The 16,582-nt window shown below is 41.8% G+C and overlaps 1 protein-coding gene across 2 annotated transcripts in view; it reads left to right on the forward strand.

Annotated features, from left to right (window-relative positions):
• ALDH2 (aldehyde dehydrogenase 2 family member) overlaps positions 1-16,582 on the forward strand; it is a 41,430-nt gene that overhangs the window by 5,466 nt on the left and 19,382 nt on the right. For both annotated transcript variants that reach the window (XM_044673585.1, XM_044673593.1), the window contains exon 2: positions 12,400-12,504. In XM_044673585.1, the coding sequence (XP_044529520.1) occupies positions 12,400-12,504 (105 nt within the window). The remainder of the gene's footprint in view (positions 1-12,399; positions 12,505-16,582) is intronic.

A 16,582-nucleotide genomic window follows, 5' to 3' on the forward strand; every position in this document is an offset into this window, starting at 1 on the left:
CTCTTTCCCTCCCCTCAACTCCCTCTGCCCCCCATACCTCCTTTTTATCCTCTTCTCCCTCTGCACCCCATGCCTCCCTTTTCTCTCCCCTTTCCTCACTTCCTCCAGCATCCCCTTCCTCATTCTGCCTTCTCTCCCTCCCCCATTTCTGTCCCCTTTTATCACCTCCCTCGTGGCCTATTCTTCTGTAATTTTCTCCCCTTCCTTCTTCCCGATCCCTTCTGCACCTCTTTCTCCTTTTTCTGTGAGCTTCCTTCTTTCCAGCCCATCCCTCCCTTTTCTTCCTTTCCTACTTGCTTCTTCTCCAGTGCTTGGCAGGGTTCTGGTACAGAGGGAGACTTCTCCTGCTCTTTCTCCTCCCTTCCACTTCCCCCTCTCCCAGCTTTATTCTCTCTTCTGCCCTCTTTTTGCACCTCATGGCTGATTTTCCCCTTTCTCAGTGTTCCCTCTTGCTCCTCACATTCTCTCACTCTCCGTGCAACCTCTAACTTCACCATTTCCTTTTGCCTCCCTCTCAGGCTTCTCCTAACCTTACTTCTAAGTTTCCCTCTCTTTTCCCACTCTCTGGAGATCTCGCCTGTCTCCTCCCTCCTTTTCAGCATTCTTTCTAAACCGCTCCTGCCATGTAGAGGGTGAGACATTCTTCCCTCCTTGAGCACCTGCCCTCTTCCTCAGTTTATCTCATCAGTAAAATGAGAGGGGAGTGGGAATTGGGTTAGATAGTCAGCAGAGCCTATTCCAGTTGAAAGATTCTATGACTCAAAGTCCCCTGGACTGTTCTTTTCTCATGGATCAGCACCCACACCTACAGATGGATATCTGTTTACCCCCTAATCAGCAATATCCTCCTTTTATTTTCTGGGAAAAATATGGTCTCATTAGACCTGGCTTGGGGACAAAGGAGAGGACAATCATCCTTAGATATCGTCCACCAGACCACCCTTTAGCAGGTGGCAAAGTAGAGTGTGGTGGCTGCTGCTGCTTCTAGCAGATTACAAAACAGGAGGGAAAATTATGAAGGAAACTATTCACTTTCCCAGTTATAGCCCATCCCCTTTCACTTCCCTGTGGTCCAACAAGCCCATGATGACTCGATTTGCTGTGGGCAGATTTCATCCTCCATTTTATCTATTGACCTCTCTGGCTTCCTTTAAATGATGTTTAATATCCCACCTTCCATAGGAAGCCTCCCTTCTGTTAATAATTTCCTATTTATCCTGTGGATCGCTTGTTTGTATATATTGGTTTGAATGTAGTCTTCCCCCATTTGAGTGTAAGCTGCCTGAAGGTAGGGACTGTCTTTTGCCTCCTTTGGTATCTCCAGGGCTTAGTACATGCCTGGCACATTGTAGATGTTTGATAAATGTTTATTAATAATTTTAAAAGAAGAAGAATAATAACAACTCATTAAATGATTGCTGACTCACAGATTTTTAGAGTTGAAAGAAACAGATGTATTTTAGTTTCAGTTTCACCCTCTTAACATCCAGCCTGGCTTCTGTGATGGGCACCCTGCCTTCTCTGGAGGAAATCCATTCTGCTTTTGGGCCAGCTGTAATTATCAGACAATTCATAGGACCAGAGATCCACAGGTGGAAGACACCTCAGAGGCCACCCAACCTCTTTCATTTCACCAGTGAGGAAAATTGAGGCCGATGAAGTGATGTGACAAACCCCTAGGCTACACAGCTAATGCCAGAAGTGCAATTTGGAGTCCACCCTTTTCCTACTCTGGCTTTCAGCCCAACAGATCTTAGATCTCGAGTTGGATGGGTTCTTACAGGATAATCCCTCCCTTATTTTACAGGTGGGGAAACTGAATCTGGGAGAAGTTAAATGACTTGCTCAGGATCACACAGCTAGGACATGTCTGAGGCAGGATTTCAAACTCAAGTTGTTTCTGATTTCAAGTCCATTGTTCTGTCTATAGCACAACCTAATTTTGGGGGTAGATTCCTTTTTTTCCCCACATTATTATTATTTTTTAAACCCTTATCTTTCATCTTAAAATCAATACTGCGTATTGGTTCCAAAGCAGAAATGCTGTAAGGGGTAGGCACTGGGGAGGGGGAGGGTTAAGTGACTTGCCCAGGATCACACAGCTAGGAAGTGTTTGAGGCGGGGCTTGAACTCAGGATCTCCTATCTCTAAGCTTGGTTTTCAATCCACTGAGCTGTCTCATTGACCTACATATTATTTGCTTTTTTAACATTCATTTTTTAAAAATTTGAATTCCAAATCCAACCCCCCTGCCCTCCCCACCCACTGAGAAGGCAAGCCACGTGATTCTCTTTTTCATGTTAACAACAACAAAACCAAAAACCAGTAGATTAACAGCTCAAGGCCATTCTTTAACCAGAATCTTGTGTTTTCAAAGGAGGAAGCATTATTGAATTCTCTTAATTGTTCTGAAAGAATGGGCCAGCCATCTTCTATCCTCTTATAAAACCTGGACCAGCTTCAGCTTTCTTTAGTTGGGGTTGCTTAGCTGAGATCTAGTTCCTCTTCCTCCTCCATATGTATTTGTTTTCTTCTTCTTCTTCCTCCTCTTCCTATGTTACTTTTAATCTCCACAGTAGATTTAGTGAGGGGGAGAGACATCTGAAGAAGTGATTAATTTGTATCTATTCCAATTCATTACAAATTAGGTAAGGGCCAGGAACCAGGAAGGGAAAATACCAGAGAGTAACCCAGGTTCTTCCTAGCATACTCAGGGCCAGGTGCTGGGAATATAAAGACCCAAACCCAATTCTGAAGCCCCTACTATGTTCTGGGCCAGGTGCTGGGAATATAAAGACCCAAACTCAATTCTGAAGCTCCTACTATGCTCTGGGCCAGGTGCTGGGAATATAAAGATCCAAACTCAATTCTGAAGCTCCTACTATGCTCTGGGCCAGGTGCTGGGAATATAAAGACCCAAACCCAATTCTGAAGCCCCTACTATGCTCTGGGCCAGGTGCTGGGAATATAAAGACCCAAACTCAATTCTGAAGCTCCTACTATGCTCTGGGCCAGGTGCTGGGAATATATAGATCCAAACTCAATTCTGAAGCTCCTACTATGCTCTGGGCCAGGTGCTGGGAATATAAAGACTCAAACCCAACCCTTTCAGTGTTTTTTGGAAACATTCTACTGAATGATTTTCTGAGTCTTGCTTATTTCCTCTGCCTGTAACCACATGATAGGATTGCAGATTGAGAATGCAGAAGGAGATCAGAGGTCACAAAGAAGTGCCAACCCCCAGAGTTTAATTGAGGACACCGAAGAATTGGGATTTGAGCCTGGTCTCTCCTGACTTCAAATCCAGCCCTTTTTTTCTGAACTCTACCACTTAGAACAGCAATAAAGAAATCCACTGCAAGCCCCAACTCCTTTGTCCACGTTTTATTGGAAAAGAAGGCTGGGGTAGGGATAGAACCCAGTTTGTCAGCTTTTATCCAGTTGAGTTGATTGCCTTCCCTGTAATTAGGGTTTAGGTAATAAGTTAGCAAACTCTGGGATCTGGACTGTCTGGTACTTTGAAGGACCCTCCGCCTCCACCTATGCGGATAACCAGCTTTCTTGCCTTCCCAGATGGTTTAATAAGTTACTCAGGCCCAAATAATTACTCCCTGATGACCCCACCTCTTGGCAGTAGGCATTTGGTGCTCAGCCTAGTTAGAAGCTCAGACCTGGGAAAGAAATCCCTCTTCGGAGGTTGAGTCCCAAAGATCCCTGCTGGCTGCATATTGACTTAGTTTGAAAATGTCGTGTTATCTGTGTTTTATCACATTTTTGAAATTTTATTAAATATTTCCCAAGTTTTGGTTGCATTTAGGACTGCTGTGGGCTATGTATTTTTTAATTTATTTTTTAATTTTTTTTAAAACCCTTACCTATTGGTTCCAAGGCAGAAGACTGGTAAGGGCTAGGCAATGGGGGTTAAGTGACTTGCCCAGGGTCACACAGCTGGGAAGTGTCTCAGGCCAGATTTGAACCCTGGACCTCCAGTCCCTAGGCCTGGCTCGCCATCCACTGAGCTACCCAGCTGCCCCCTGGGCTATGTATTTGATTCCACTGGTCTATAGCATAACTAACAAGTGGACATACAGCCTCTAGAAGCTTGGAGTACCATGGATTTGGAGTCAGAGAACCTGACTAAGGGTTCAAATCCCACCTGTGCTACTTTTGTGACTGTGGATAAGTCTTCCCTCCCTCCCTTTCCTCTTTCCTTCCTTTCTCTCCTCTTTTTTTCCTTCCTTTTTTTCCTCCCTCCCTTCCCTCCTTCCTCTTAAAAATGAAGGGCAAGGGCTCTGCAATTAGCATTAAGTGACTTGCCATGGATCACATAGCTAGGAAATGTCCGAAGCCAGATTCGAACCCAGGTCCTTCCAACTCCAGGCCTGGTGCCATCACCACTGAGCTGCCTACCTTCCCTGAAAAGTTACTTTTCAAACGTTGGTTTCCTCATCTGTAAATGGAGGACAGGTCACGACCTCTAAAGTCTCTCTTCCATCTCTAAATTTATGATCCTAAGACTGACCTCCTGAAGCAAGATAATTCTTATTGTTAGGGTTTTTTTCCCCCTTGAATCAATTAAATTTGACTGAAAGGGGCCTACCCATTGTTCTTTGTCCTCCTTCTTGGGTCAGACAACACTGACATTTACTGGATGTCTACTGAGCACCAGGTACTTGGGATTTAAGAAACGAAAACAACAATTTCTGCCTTCAAGGAATTTCTGTTACAGTTTACTAGGTTTGAATTCTACTTTTATTTACAATGTGTAAATCTATACAAGGTAATTTGACGAGGGAAAACATTAAAAATAGGGGAGTATCCCCCATCCTTTGCAGCTGTGGGCAAGTTGGTGGGGTGGGACACTGCATATAGTGTCAGATTTTTTTGATGTGTGGATCAGTTTTCATTTTTTCCCCCTCCTTTTCCTTTTTAAAAAAAATTCTTTGTTATGGGATGGTTTCCTGGGACTGGGTAGAAGGAGGACTACAGGGGGAGAGCTAGGCAATATATAAGTGAAAGATCTCCTTAAAAAGTCTTTTAAAAATAATGGGGGATCAGCTAGGAAAGACTTCCTGTAGGAAGTGGTATGGTGGTGGTAAGCTTTGAAAGATGCTAAATATAATTCTAAGAGAAAGAGGTAAGGAAGGAATAACATGGAGGCATGAGATATGGCTTGTATAAATAAATACCCAGAGGTGGGAAACCCCAAATGCAGTAAGCCACTTACAGGGAGATAAAGTGAGGGGAGTCATGGGAAATGAGCCTGGAAAGGCTGGGTAGAACCCGACCAGGTACAGTACCTTCCTGAATGAGAAGGTTAGGGGAAATAGTCTTTTTTCAAACAAATCTCAGAGAACCAGAGGCTTTTTTTTTTCAGATCCTTGCTTAAGTCAATATTAGAGAGAGGAAAAAACAATCATGTAATTTAAACAGAAAAATGTAAATCTGTGTACAATCCCAGTAAGCTCTCTGGTTCTTCTGCTTAGCCCATGATTTTGACTCTTAGTACCTAGGACAGAGCCTGGCACTTAGTAGGTGCTACCAAATATTCAGAGGAGTCAGGGTGGTCCACAGCTTAGAATTAGAATTCCAAATTCTGCCCCAAACATAGACTAGTATGGTTACCCCACTGGGCAAGTCATATAATTAAATTCTAAACTGGGTGCTCATTTTTTAAATGAAAGAAGTTGTCCTGGATGCCCTCTAAAGACCCTTCCAGCTCAAAATCTCTCATCTTATGGAATGTTTGTGGAATGATTTTATTAAAAAATGAACGAGCCCAGAAATATCCACAACTGGCCAGATTCCTTTGACGTAGAAATCCATCAGTTTGCTGTGGATGTCACCTGCTTATTTTAACCTCTTTTCATTTTAAGCAGCCTCTTCATGGCCAGTGTTAACAAGGGACAAAACCTGGTCCGAGCTACCTCTATAAAGGGGAACATTCCCCTCTCTCCCTCCCCAATCCAGGAAACTGGTAGGCTAATTCCTTCTGTGTTTGGGCTTAGAGAAAGGAGGAGGGAGTAACAGGAAGAGCTAACAGCCATATGGTGTGCCCTTCTGTTTACAAAACCCTGTGTGGGTATTTCATCTTCCCCACAACTTCAGCAGGCAGGTACAGCTGTTGTTATTCCTATTTTACAGGGAAGGAAGCTGAGATTCAATGATTTGCCCCAATCTAGCCAGTGTTGGAGATGGGGTTGGAATAGCAGTCTTAAGTTATTTCTTTCTTCAACGGAAAGAGTTGAGACTAGGAGTAAAAGGTCATACTATACCTTTCAGGGATCACTTTTTCTGATAATGTCAAAAGTGGTTTTTGTTGTTGTTGTTTTGGATGTCAGGAGGGAGGGTTGAAAAATGTGTGATTCAAAGGCATTTCAGCAAATTTCTGTGAAAGGGAAGGGAGTAATCATTTATTAAGTGCCTACCACTGCACTGAGCACTTTTCAAGTACTTCTTTTGAACCTCACAACAATCCTGGGAGGTAAGTGCTGTTTTTATTCCCATTTTGCAAATGAGGAAGCTGAGGCACTTCCCTTATGCTTCTTTTCACTTGTGCCATAACCCAGAAAACAAATACTTTTATCTAACCACTTGCTACTATGAGACCTTAGACAAGTCTCTTCCCCTCCCTTGGCCCAGTTTCCTCATCTGCAAAGAGAGGGATTAGACTAGAGGGGCTCTGAGGTCCCTTCCAGGTTGAAATCTGACCTGTGGCCCCATGATCCACACAAAGCCTCCATCCCATGCCTGATCGAAGATGGATGGGACAATCAGTACATACCCAGCACATTTGCTGGTTCTCTGTGAGAAAACTGTACGTTCTGCCCTCAGCCATCTGGACCAAACCCTGATTGCTGCTTTGATATGAGTTATTATTTAATGTCTGTTCTTTGACCCTCTTAGAATCTTAGAGGATTCAGAGTTGGAAGGGACATTTAGTGCCTATTTAGTTCAATCTGTACCCAAAAAGGAATGTGATGGTGCAGTGGATAGAGCACTGGGTCTGGGATCAGGAAGACCTCCGTTCAAATATGGCCTCTGAGACTTAAAAGCTGTGGGACCCTGGGTAAATCACTTAAGCCTGGGTGCCTCAGTTTCCTCATCTGTCAGATGAGCTGGAGAAGGAAATGGCTAAGTCACTCCAGTATTTCTGCCAAGCAAATCCCAAAATGGCATCATGAAGAATTGAACACAACAGAACAAAAATTACTATTAGCCTGCTAAAAATGCTATTAGCCTACCTAACAAGTGGTCCCCCAGCCTCTGCAGGAAGACTTCAGCAAGGGGGGAGCCCACTACCTCCCAGGGCAGGGCAATCCATCCTCTTTTTCAGATAGCTCTTGTGGTGAGCCAATTTTCCCTGATATAATCCTAAAATTGCTTCTTTTCACCCATTTGCTTCTGGTTCTGCCCTTTGGGGCCATGCTGAACAGATCAGTCCTTGCATTGGAAGCCAGCTGTCATGTCCCTTTCTTCCTCTGTCTCTTCATATGTTTCTTCTCTCTTTACTTGCCATCTGCCATCCCAAGTTTCCCATGATCAGAATTGTTTATTTTTGTACCTTTAAAAAAAAAGCACCCTTACTTTTTTGTCCTCTTCACAATGCTAAGACAGAAAGGACAAGAACTGGGGAAATGGGTTAAGTAACTTGCTCAGGGTCACACAGTGGGGAAGTATCTGAGGTCACATTTGAACTCAGCTCTTCTCAACTCTAGCTGCTACCTAGCTGCCTCTTATTTGTACCTTTAAAAAAATTAGATCTGTTTTCCTTTTTTTTTTTTTTTAAAGACCTAATTTCATGGTGTAGGAAAACCCCCTCAACCCATGCAACTCTACAAAGTCTAGTCTTAGGGCGTTACTTAGTGCATTGCCTGGATATGGTAGGGGTGGGACTTGAACCCAAATAATTGTTTCTAATGGAAGCTGGTTCGCTGTCGGACTGTTTTCACCATGTTGCCCCTCTTGTTCCTTATGGTGTAACGATGTGCCATTACATTCATAGGACCACAATTGGCACATCCATTTCCCTGTCCCTTATGTTCTCCCTGGCTGTAAAGGTGTGATGGCTTCTTTCAAGTCCCAGCTCAAATCCCACCTCCTATAAGAAGCCTTTCCTGATCTCCCTCCATGTTAGCGTCTTCCCTTTGAGATCATATCCAGTTTATTCTGTCTATAGCTTGTCTAAGGGCAGCTAGGTGGCAAAGGGTATAGAGAACCAGGCCAAAGGTTAGGAAAACTTGAGTTAAAATATGATCATAGACTCTGACTAGCTGTATGACCCTAGGCAAGTCATTTAATTATGTTTGCCTCCGTTTCCCCATCTGTCAAATGAGCTGGAGAAGGAAATAGCAAAATTGCTCCAGTGTCTGCCTAGAAAAGCTCCAAAGAGGGTCAGGAGAGTCAATACATGTAGGTGACAGTAGCTTGCTTACAAATAATTGTTTGTAATCTCCCCCATTAAACTGGGAGCTTCTGAAGAGAACAAGGACTGCTTTTGCCTTTCTTTACATCTCACATAGCACGTAGTAGGTGCTTCTGTAGCTGTTTACTTACTTGACTTTTGGAATAGGGCTTTCCAGATCCAGCTGGGTTCTGCCCACTAGTTAGCTGTAGAATTTGTAGGAAGGTTTTTTTCCCCCCCCGTTTAAATGAAGCTCTTTAATGATATATTTCTTTTTTTTTATTTGAAAAATTTTATTTAATTAATTTAGAATCATTTTCCATGGTTACATGATTTGTTTTTTCACTCCCCTCCTTCCACCCCGCTTCCATAGCCTATGAGCAATTCCACTGGGTTTTACATATGTCATTGATCAAGACATTTCAATATTATTAATATTTTCACTAGGGTGATCATTTAGAATTGAGATCCCCAATCATATCCCCATCGAACCATGTGATCAAGCAGTTGTTTTTCTTCTGTGTTTCTGCTTCCACAGTTCTTCCTCTGGATGTGGATGGCATTTTTCTCATAAGTCCCTCAGAATTGTCCTGGATCCTTGCATTGCTGCTAGTAGAGAAGTCCATTACATTTGATTATGCCATAGTGTATCCATCTCTGTATACAATGTTCTCCTGGCTCTGATCCTTTCACTCTGCATCAATTCCTGGAGGTCTTTCCAGTTCACATGGAATTCCTCCAGTTCATTATTCCTTTGAGCACAATAGTATTCCATCACCAACAGATACCACAATTTGTTCAGCCATTCCCCCATTTTCCAATTTTTTGCTACCACAAAGAGTGCAGCTATGAATATTTTTGTACAAGTCTTTTTCTGTAGGATGATTTTGAAGGTGGTGTAGTATGTCTGACATTTTAGAAGCTCTCATAAACGATTGCTGCCAAACCCCTCAGAGAAGTTTGTGGAGTGGGCTGTAGGGCACCAGTCTCCCACGTGTGAGCTCTTCAAGCTGGACCCTCTTGAGATGGATTTGCCATAATGGGCCTCCAGGCTGTACCTTCTCTTATTGATCCCCCACGCCTCTTGCTTTCAGAGGGAGCACACGCTGTCCAGGTCATGGATGAATATCTGAACGGCTGAATCTTGATTTTTTTTCTCTTTGAAAGTAATTTTCCTAACATAGCCTTGGATGAGGACATTTGGGCTAGTTATGGGGAGAGAGGGAAAGCTGTTGGCTTCATCCCAAAGTACACACCCCACCAAGGCCAATCTAGGAACACTTGGATGGATCTCAGAGGAAAGTTCCCAACTACTGGAGTTGCCCTCCAGTGGTTTACTTAAGGGAAAGTAAAGTCCAGTAATAGGGGATGGGGAAGGTTGCCCAGAGACAGATTGTGGAGGACATGGCTGCCTTGGCCAGTGGAGTTTGTGGAGGAGAGATTGGGCTCTTCCAGGCATTCTTCCCCGTCTTCTATGGACCCCTTGGACGGTGTCTAGGGAAACCAGCTGAATCTCTTCTCTAAATTATATTTTTAAATGCATTAAGCCAAATACGTTGGATTATTCCAATTATATTGAAATTTTTTAAAACTATTTTTTAAAAAAAGTCCCCACACTCCACAATAAGAGCTCCCTGGGGTACGATTCTTTCCAACTCTATGATTCCTGCTTTCTGGAACCACATTTTAATGTTGGGAAACTTGGCCAGTCCTTCACTTGTTTAAGATTCCAAATTCTTCTGGTTTCCAGGCTGTAAAGTTGCAGGGAGTCTGGGAAGTATCCTTTCAGCCTCATATTAAGAAAAGCAGCCCAGAAATCGACTCTGGAGAACTTTCTCCTAGTTGCTTTTCAACCAGCAGAATAAAGCTCTGTTGATAGGATCTATTTACTTTTGAATTCAACTCTTTTCTTTCCTCTGCTCTGCTAGGAGGGGTGGAGATCAGAATTTCTGGGCATCGGGGTGTAGAGTCTGCCCTTGGCATAGGAGAGAGGAAATAGGAATCCTTCGGAATGTTCTCTTTCCATTGTTTGAAGGGTGTAGGTGCTTATTTTAAAATATTAAAGTAAATAAATGATAACTGGGCATGCTTGAAGCACAGGACTGCAAATAGGCATTGGATGACCTCTTTCTAACCTTTTGCACCAAAGTCCATACCGAGGGGAAACCAAAGGTCTGGATTTGGCTGTTTGTTGGTGTTTTCCCACCAGAGAGTCAGGCCACAGTTTCTCCATGACTTAACATTTTTGTATTTGGTGTCTGTGGCTTCCTTCTCCTCCCCTGAGCTGACAAAGGGCCTCTCTGAACTGGGCTAGCCCTCAGCATGAGTCTGAGAAATCGCATGGGCTGTGCTGAGGAGCTGGGCTTCTGGACGGGCCGAGGCGTGGATTTGGAATCAGAGTTCAAACCCCCATTCGCGACTTATCTTGTGACAAGTCACTTTACTCCCTAAACCTCAGTTTCCCCCTCTGTCAAAGGAGGAAGAGTTGGACCAGGCTAGGCCGAGCTTGTGTGTCCCAAGCTTGTCGATGAGAAGTTGCTGCTAGCCAGGTTGTCCTCCGTCCTTGAGATCCTCCCTCTGGAGGGAGAGATGTGCGAGGAAGGCTTTGCTCAGCCAGTGGAGACTCGCCATCCCTGGATCCATCCACACTCAAAGGTGTTCCGAATGGGCGAGAACCTGCCAGATGTGGTGCCCTGCTGGCATTGCTTTCTGCTGTGTTTTCTTAGGCCTGGGATGAATCATATTACTGAACTTTGCTCTGTAAAAGAAAGCCTTGATGATTCTGAGTTTAGGTCAGTGAGCCGGGGTTGGGGGTGGGGGTGGGGGGGTATAGTAGAAGAAATGCTGGCTTTAACGTCAGAGAACCTTGGTTTGAGTTGCCCCTTTGTTGCTTACTACCTGTGTGACGTTGGGGAAGTCACTTTACCTGTGTGGATCTCGCTTTGGTCATCTGTAAAACGGGACCGTTTGGCTCAGTGACCTCTAAGGTCCTTTTCATTAAAAAATATTTCATTTTTATTTTTAAAAATATCTTTCCATCTAAGGTCCTTTCCAGTTCTCAATTTGTGATCTATAGAGCCAATGATCAACAACATCACCTCATTTAATGCCCACCTCTGGCTCGCCACGTAAAGGAAAGGACCTGGCCAACCTTTTGATGATAATAGCATTTATATCAAGCTTTAGGGTTTGCAAAACACGTTATCTGGTCCTCACAGCAACCTTGGGTGGTTGGGGCTCTTATTAGTCCTTGGACCTGGCCTGGGCCACACAGCTAGTATGTGGCTGAAGCTGAATTTGAATCCAGGTCTTCCTAACTCCAGCGTCCGCAGACTGTGCTACATTGCTACCCAAATATCTAATTGGGTTCTTTTGGTGAAGATGGAAATCTATAGAATCAGTGATAAAAACAGTTGGATAGATTCTACTGGTTGGATATTTATATATATATATATATATATATATATAATTGTTTTTTATTTATTTTATTCTTTTTAAAAAATAAAAATATTTTATATTTTAAATATTTATTTTATTTATATATTTATCATTATATATTATATATGTTACATATAAAATAAAAACAAAAAATAAATAAAATACTGTATATTGCTCCAAGGCAGAAGAGCGGTAAGGGCTAGGCAATAGGGGTCAAGTGACTTGCCCAGGGTCACCCAGCTGGGAAGTATCTGAGGCCAGATTTGAACCCAGGACCTCCCGTCTCTAGGCCTGACTCTCAATCCACTGAGCTACCCAGCTGCCCCCATATATATAATTGTTAATAGTTCAATGTCAGTGTGTCAGGAGGTCTGCAGCAGAACGTCCAGGGATGATGGTACCTCGCTGGGAGGGAGAACTAACCCCACACAGCAGCGAACAGAGGCAGGATCCAAGGTGTTCTTGACGGGCTTGAGCATTTGGGCTAAGACTCAGACAAAATGTTTTTAAAATTTAAATCGACTGACGTGGAGTTTCTTTTTTTCTTCCGATGACAGATTTTCATAGACAATGAATGGCATGATGCTGTCAGCAAGAAGACTTTTGCCACCATCAACCCATCTACCGGAGAGGAGATCTGCCAAGTGGCTGAGGGGGACAAGGTATGGACTTCTCATTTGGACAGAAACTTAATTAGACTGAAAAAGTCAAGCAGACAGAGTCTTGTCCCGAATAACAATAAGTAATAATAATATAATAAATAACAATAATACAAATCACATAAACATAAATAATATAAATGCCATAAATAAAAACATAACATAACAAAATAAATAATATAAGAAATAAATAGCAAGTTTGGCACCTCTAAATCGGTCTAGGAAGTGCTCTGTTGGCCCTCTGTGTTCTGAAATGAAGGCTACTTGTTCCTCTTCTCTCCCCTGCGGACTGACCAGGAAGTCATTCCCTGGGCAGAGAGGAGAGTGACCTGGTACATGTCAGTCTCTGCTAGAAAGACTATCGGTCTCTTTTTTGAAATGTTATATTGTCTTACTAGTTTCTTTTCCTGAGAAGTGGGGGGAAAAGATAGGAGATCCTAAATGATTTTTTTTTGTCTTGAAGATTTTTGTTTTTTAAAATTTAAAATTTTTCAAAGTTAAATTTTTATTTTTAAAATAAAAATAAATAGAGACCGGTTAGACCGATCATTCCTTCCATAATTTTAAAGGGAAATCATGAGAGAAAAATCTGTGGATCCTTCACTAACACCTGATGTTTGGAGAACTAAAGATTGATTTTATTTATACACTTATTAAGCTTGTTGGGAACAGGCTGGGGAAACTGTTAAGTCAGGAAATGGAGTCAAGAAAACTCATCTTCCTGAGTTCAAGTCTGGCCTCAGACCCTTAATAACTGTGTGACCCTAAGCAAGTCACTTAACTCTGTGTAACAAGCCAAATTGGAAATGACTGTGGAAACAAAGATGCCGTCTTCAAGCATATCAATTTATTGAGCCAATGCGTGCTAGTTGCCCAGCAAATAGGAACCAGGCCACTTCCTCAGCTCAGGGCTAGATCCTGAATACAGAGTAAGGCAGGCTTTTATACACTAAAAATAATTAACTAAATATATCCAGTTAATTAAAAGGAAACAATACAACATTAGATAATCTGTTTCTAATTGGATAAACACTTTCTAATTGGGAAAGGGAGAGTGAACAGATTCATTTCTCAGAATTCAGAAAAAGAATTGTCCTCCTCTTCCCCCCAACTCTCTTTCAACAATCAAAGGAACACGGAAACAATAAGTGACTGATCCACATGGGGCCAGTTTTCAGATAAGACATGTCGGTCGCTTGCGATGTGCATTTATGAGAAAACTCTCCCCCCCCCCCATCTTTAGACCCGACTGGGTTTCTGATCCATAACGTAGGTCTTAGTTAACAGCAGGTCCAGGTGGTCCAGGTTCCCGGCTCTGCGGCGTGAGCTTCAAACAATGCAGTCAGGTTTTCTCCCACTTCCCACAAATGAATCATTTTCACACCAGACAGAATTTGGACGAGGCCCATCATTGAAAAGATAAGGAAGCGAGCAAACTCCAGAACTGAGTTACAAGATGTCAGTTCCTGAAATTAGTTCTTTGCTGTCCTGATCTCTTACATTCTGGCAATCTTCCTTCCCCCCTTTTGATTTCAGGGAGTACCCTCTCTCATGGATCATTTGTAAACCAATTGAAAGGTTCCCCCTTCCCAATAGGTAACTATGGGAAAATATTCAAAATAAAAACTAAAAAAATTTTTTTTAATTAAAAAAAAAATAAATAAAAAGGAAAGGTTTTCCCCCCATATAATGCTAATCAATTATAAAAGTCAGGTGGTAACAGATCAAACTACTGAAAGAGATCACAATGTACTAATTTTGAGACGGGAGATTTACATCTCACCAAGGGAATCAAGAAAACTTTAAACCTAAACACCACGACAATGATGATTTTCAATATTAACTAACCTCAAGTCTCCTGACTCACAATATTCATTTAATCAGCACATTTGGAGTCCCAGATGTCCCATGTAGTCATCTGGTTCCTAGTCATCTCTTATCCATTCTTATAGGCTTCATTCTCAGGATAGCTCTCAAGAGGGCTGCTCTGGCTCCAAATTAAAATCTCTCCAAATCTGTCAGTAACAAGACTTAAGACAATTTAGTTCAGTCTTTTACTTTTGGTTTTCCAAACCTGAAACTTCCGAGAATTTCAGTTTTATACATTTACTGTTTCTGTCTGTACCTAAATCCTGTACTTGATATTAAGAATCTTTTAAAGGGGCAACTGGGTAGCTCACTGGATTGAGAGCCAGACCCAGAGACAGGAGGTCCTAGGTTCACATCTGGCCTCAGACACTTCCCAGCTGTGTGACCCTGGGCAAGTCACTTATCCCCATTGCCTACCCTTACCACTCTTCTGCCTTGGAGCCAATACACAGCATTGACTCCAAGATGGAAGGTAAGGGTTAAAAAAAAAAAAAAAAAAAAGAATCTTTAAAAAAAAAATTCATGGGGGCAGCTGGGTAGCTCAGTGGGTTGAGAGCCAGGCCTAGACATGGGAGCTCCTAGATTCAAATCTGGCCTCAGATACTTCCCAGCTGTGTGACCCTGGGCAAGTCACTTCACCCCCATTGCCTACCCTTACCACTCTTCTGCCTTGGAACCAATGCACAGCATTGATTCTAAGGCAGAAGGTAAGGAAGGGTTTAAAAAAAAATCATGAGGGTCTAACTTGTAAAATGAACTCTTCTGTCTTTTATAATTTTGAGACAAATACTTTAAAAATGGGAAAATAATTTCGTTTTCTTCACAGTTATCAATACAATTTTATATGTAAAATCTGTAATCCAATTTTGTGAACTTATTACTAAAACACATGGAAAGCCTGAATTTCCATGCTAAATACAATTGGAAACTAATAACATACACATGCATACAGTTCTTAGAGAAAAAAAATCTAATTTAGTTGCTTTTTCAAAGCTTACTAATCCATTTCATTAGAAAACGTTTACATTATATCTTTATCTTATTACTTTGTCTAATTTGTCGAATCCCCGCTTTTGGAGAATGTCATCCCTGAATTATAATTTGACCTCAAGTGGAGATTAAAATTGTAAGATTTTTATATTTGCATCCCATCATAGTAACTCAAAAGATGTTCTAGCATCAATCTATTAATTTAATTAATTTAGTTTTGTACTTACAAAACTTCTACTGCTCACCTGCCCGGATTATAGACTTTTATGAAAGAAAAAGAAGGGACATAGTTATAATATTGTCAAGATTGGTCTCCTCAAGGGCACAAACTGACCTGACATATATTATAATAGGGGGGAAAATGCCCTGTTTGATTCCAGGCATGAGTCATATCTGACAGCCAGTCAAAGGTATCAAAAAGCAAGGCCCTGAGGCAGCTGGGTAGCTCAGTGGAGTGAGAGTCAGGCCTAGAGACGGGAGGTCCTGGGTTCAAATCCGGCCTCAGACACTTCCCAGCTGTGTGACCCTGGGCAAGTCACTTGACCCTCATTGCCCACCCTTACCACTCTTCTGCCTAGGAGCCAATATATAGAATTGAAGGGTTTAAAAAAACAAATAAATAACTAAATGAAGGTCCAGGATCAGCCAAGGAGAGAAAATTCCTATTCAGAAATGAAATATTATTGCACTGAGTTAAGAGTTAACCTTAGACTATGCTAAAGTTATCCTCAAAACTTTTCCCCAGGCATAAATATCGACATGTACCTGTAGCGAACTGCAGCACGTTCCATTTTCTACAATTGGCTTCAGGACAGTTTCAGATTATAGTTACAAGAGTTTCTATTTCCTATAGCAAAATTTCACTAACTACAACTTGAAACTTAAGTCTTATTATACTGACTTACTTCCCTAAGAGTTAAATTTCATTTATCCTTTATTTGCAAGTTAAAACTAACCACACTCTGTTGTTCATTCGTAGTTAACTCATGTTAATAGATTGAAGTTATGTCACTAAACTGCCCTATATATTTTCATAATTTTTGCAAGTGATACCTAAAATTTTTCAAATGAAAACTCATTATTACAATCAATTTATATTATCTGCATTAAAGTAAAATAATGTTCCATTAAATATTTAGGTTTTCAAATATCCCTTTTATCACATTCTTTTCTTTTTTTCTTTTTTTTTTTTTTTAAACCTTTACCTTCCTTTTTGAAGTCA

Source organism: Gracilinanus agilis, chromosome 1 (genome assembly GCF_016433145.1).
Source record: "Gracilinanus agilis isolate LMUSP501 chromosome 1, AgileGrace, whole genome shotgun sequence".
Classification (NCBI taxonomy): Eukaryota; Metazoa; Chordata; class Mammalia; order Didelphimorphia; family Didelphidae; genus Gracilinanus; species Gracilinanus agilis.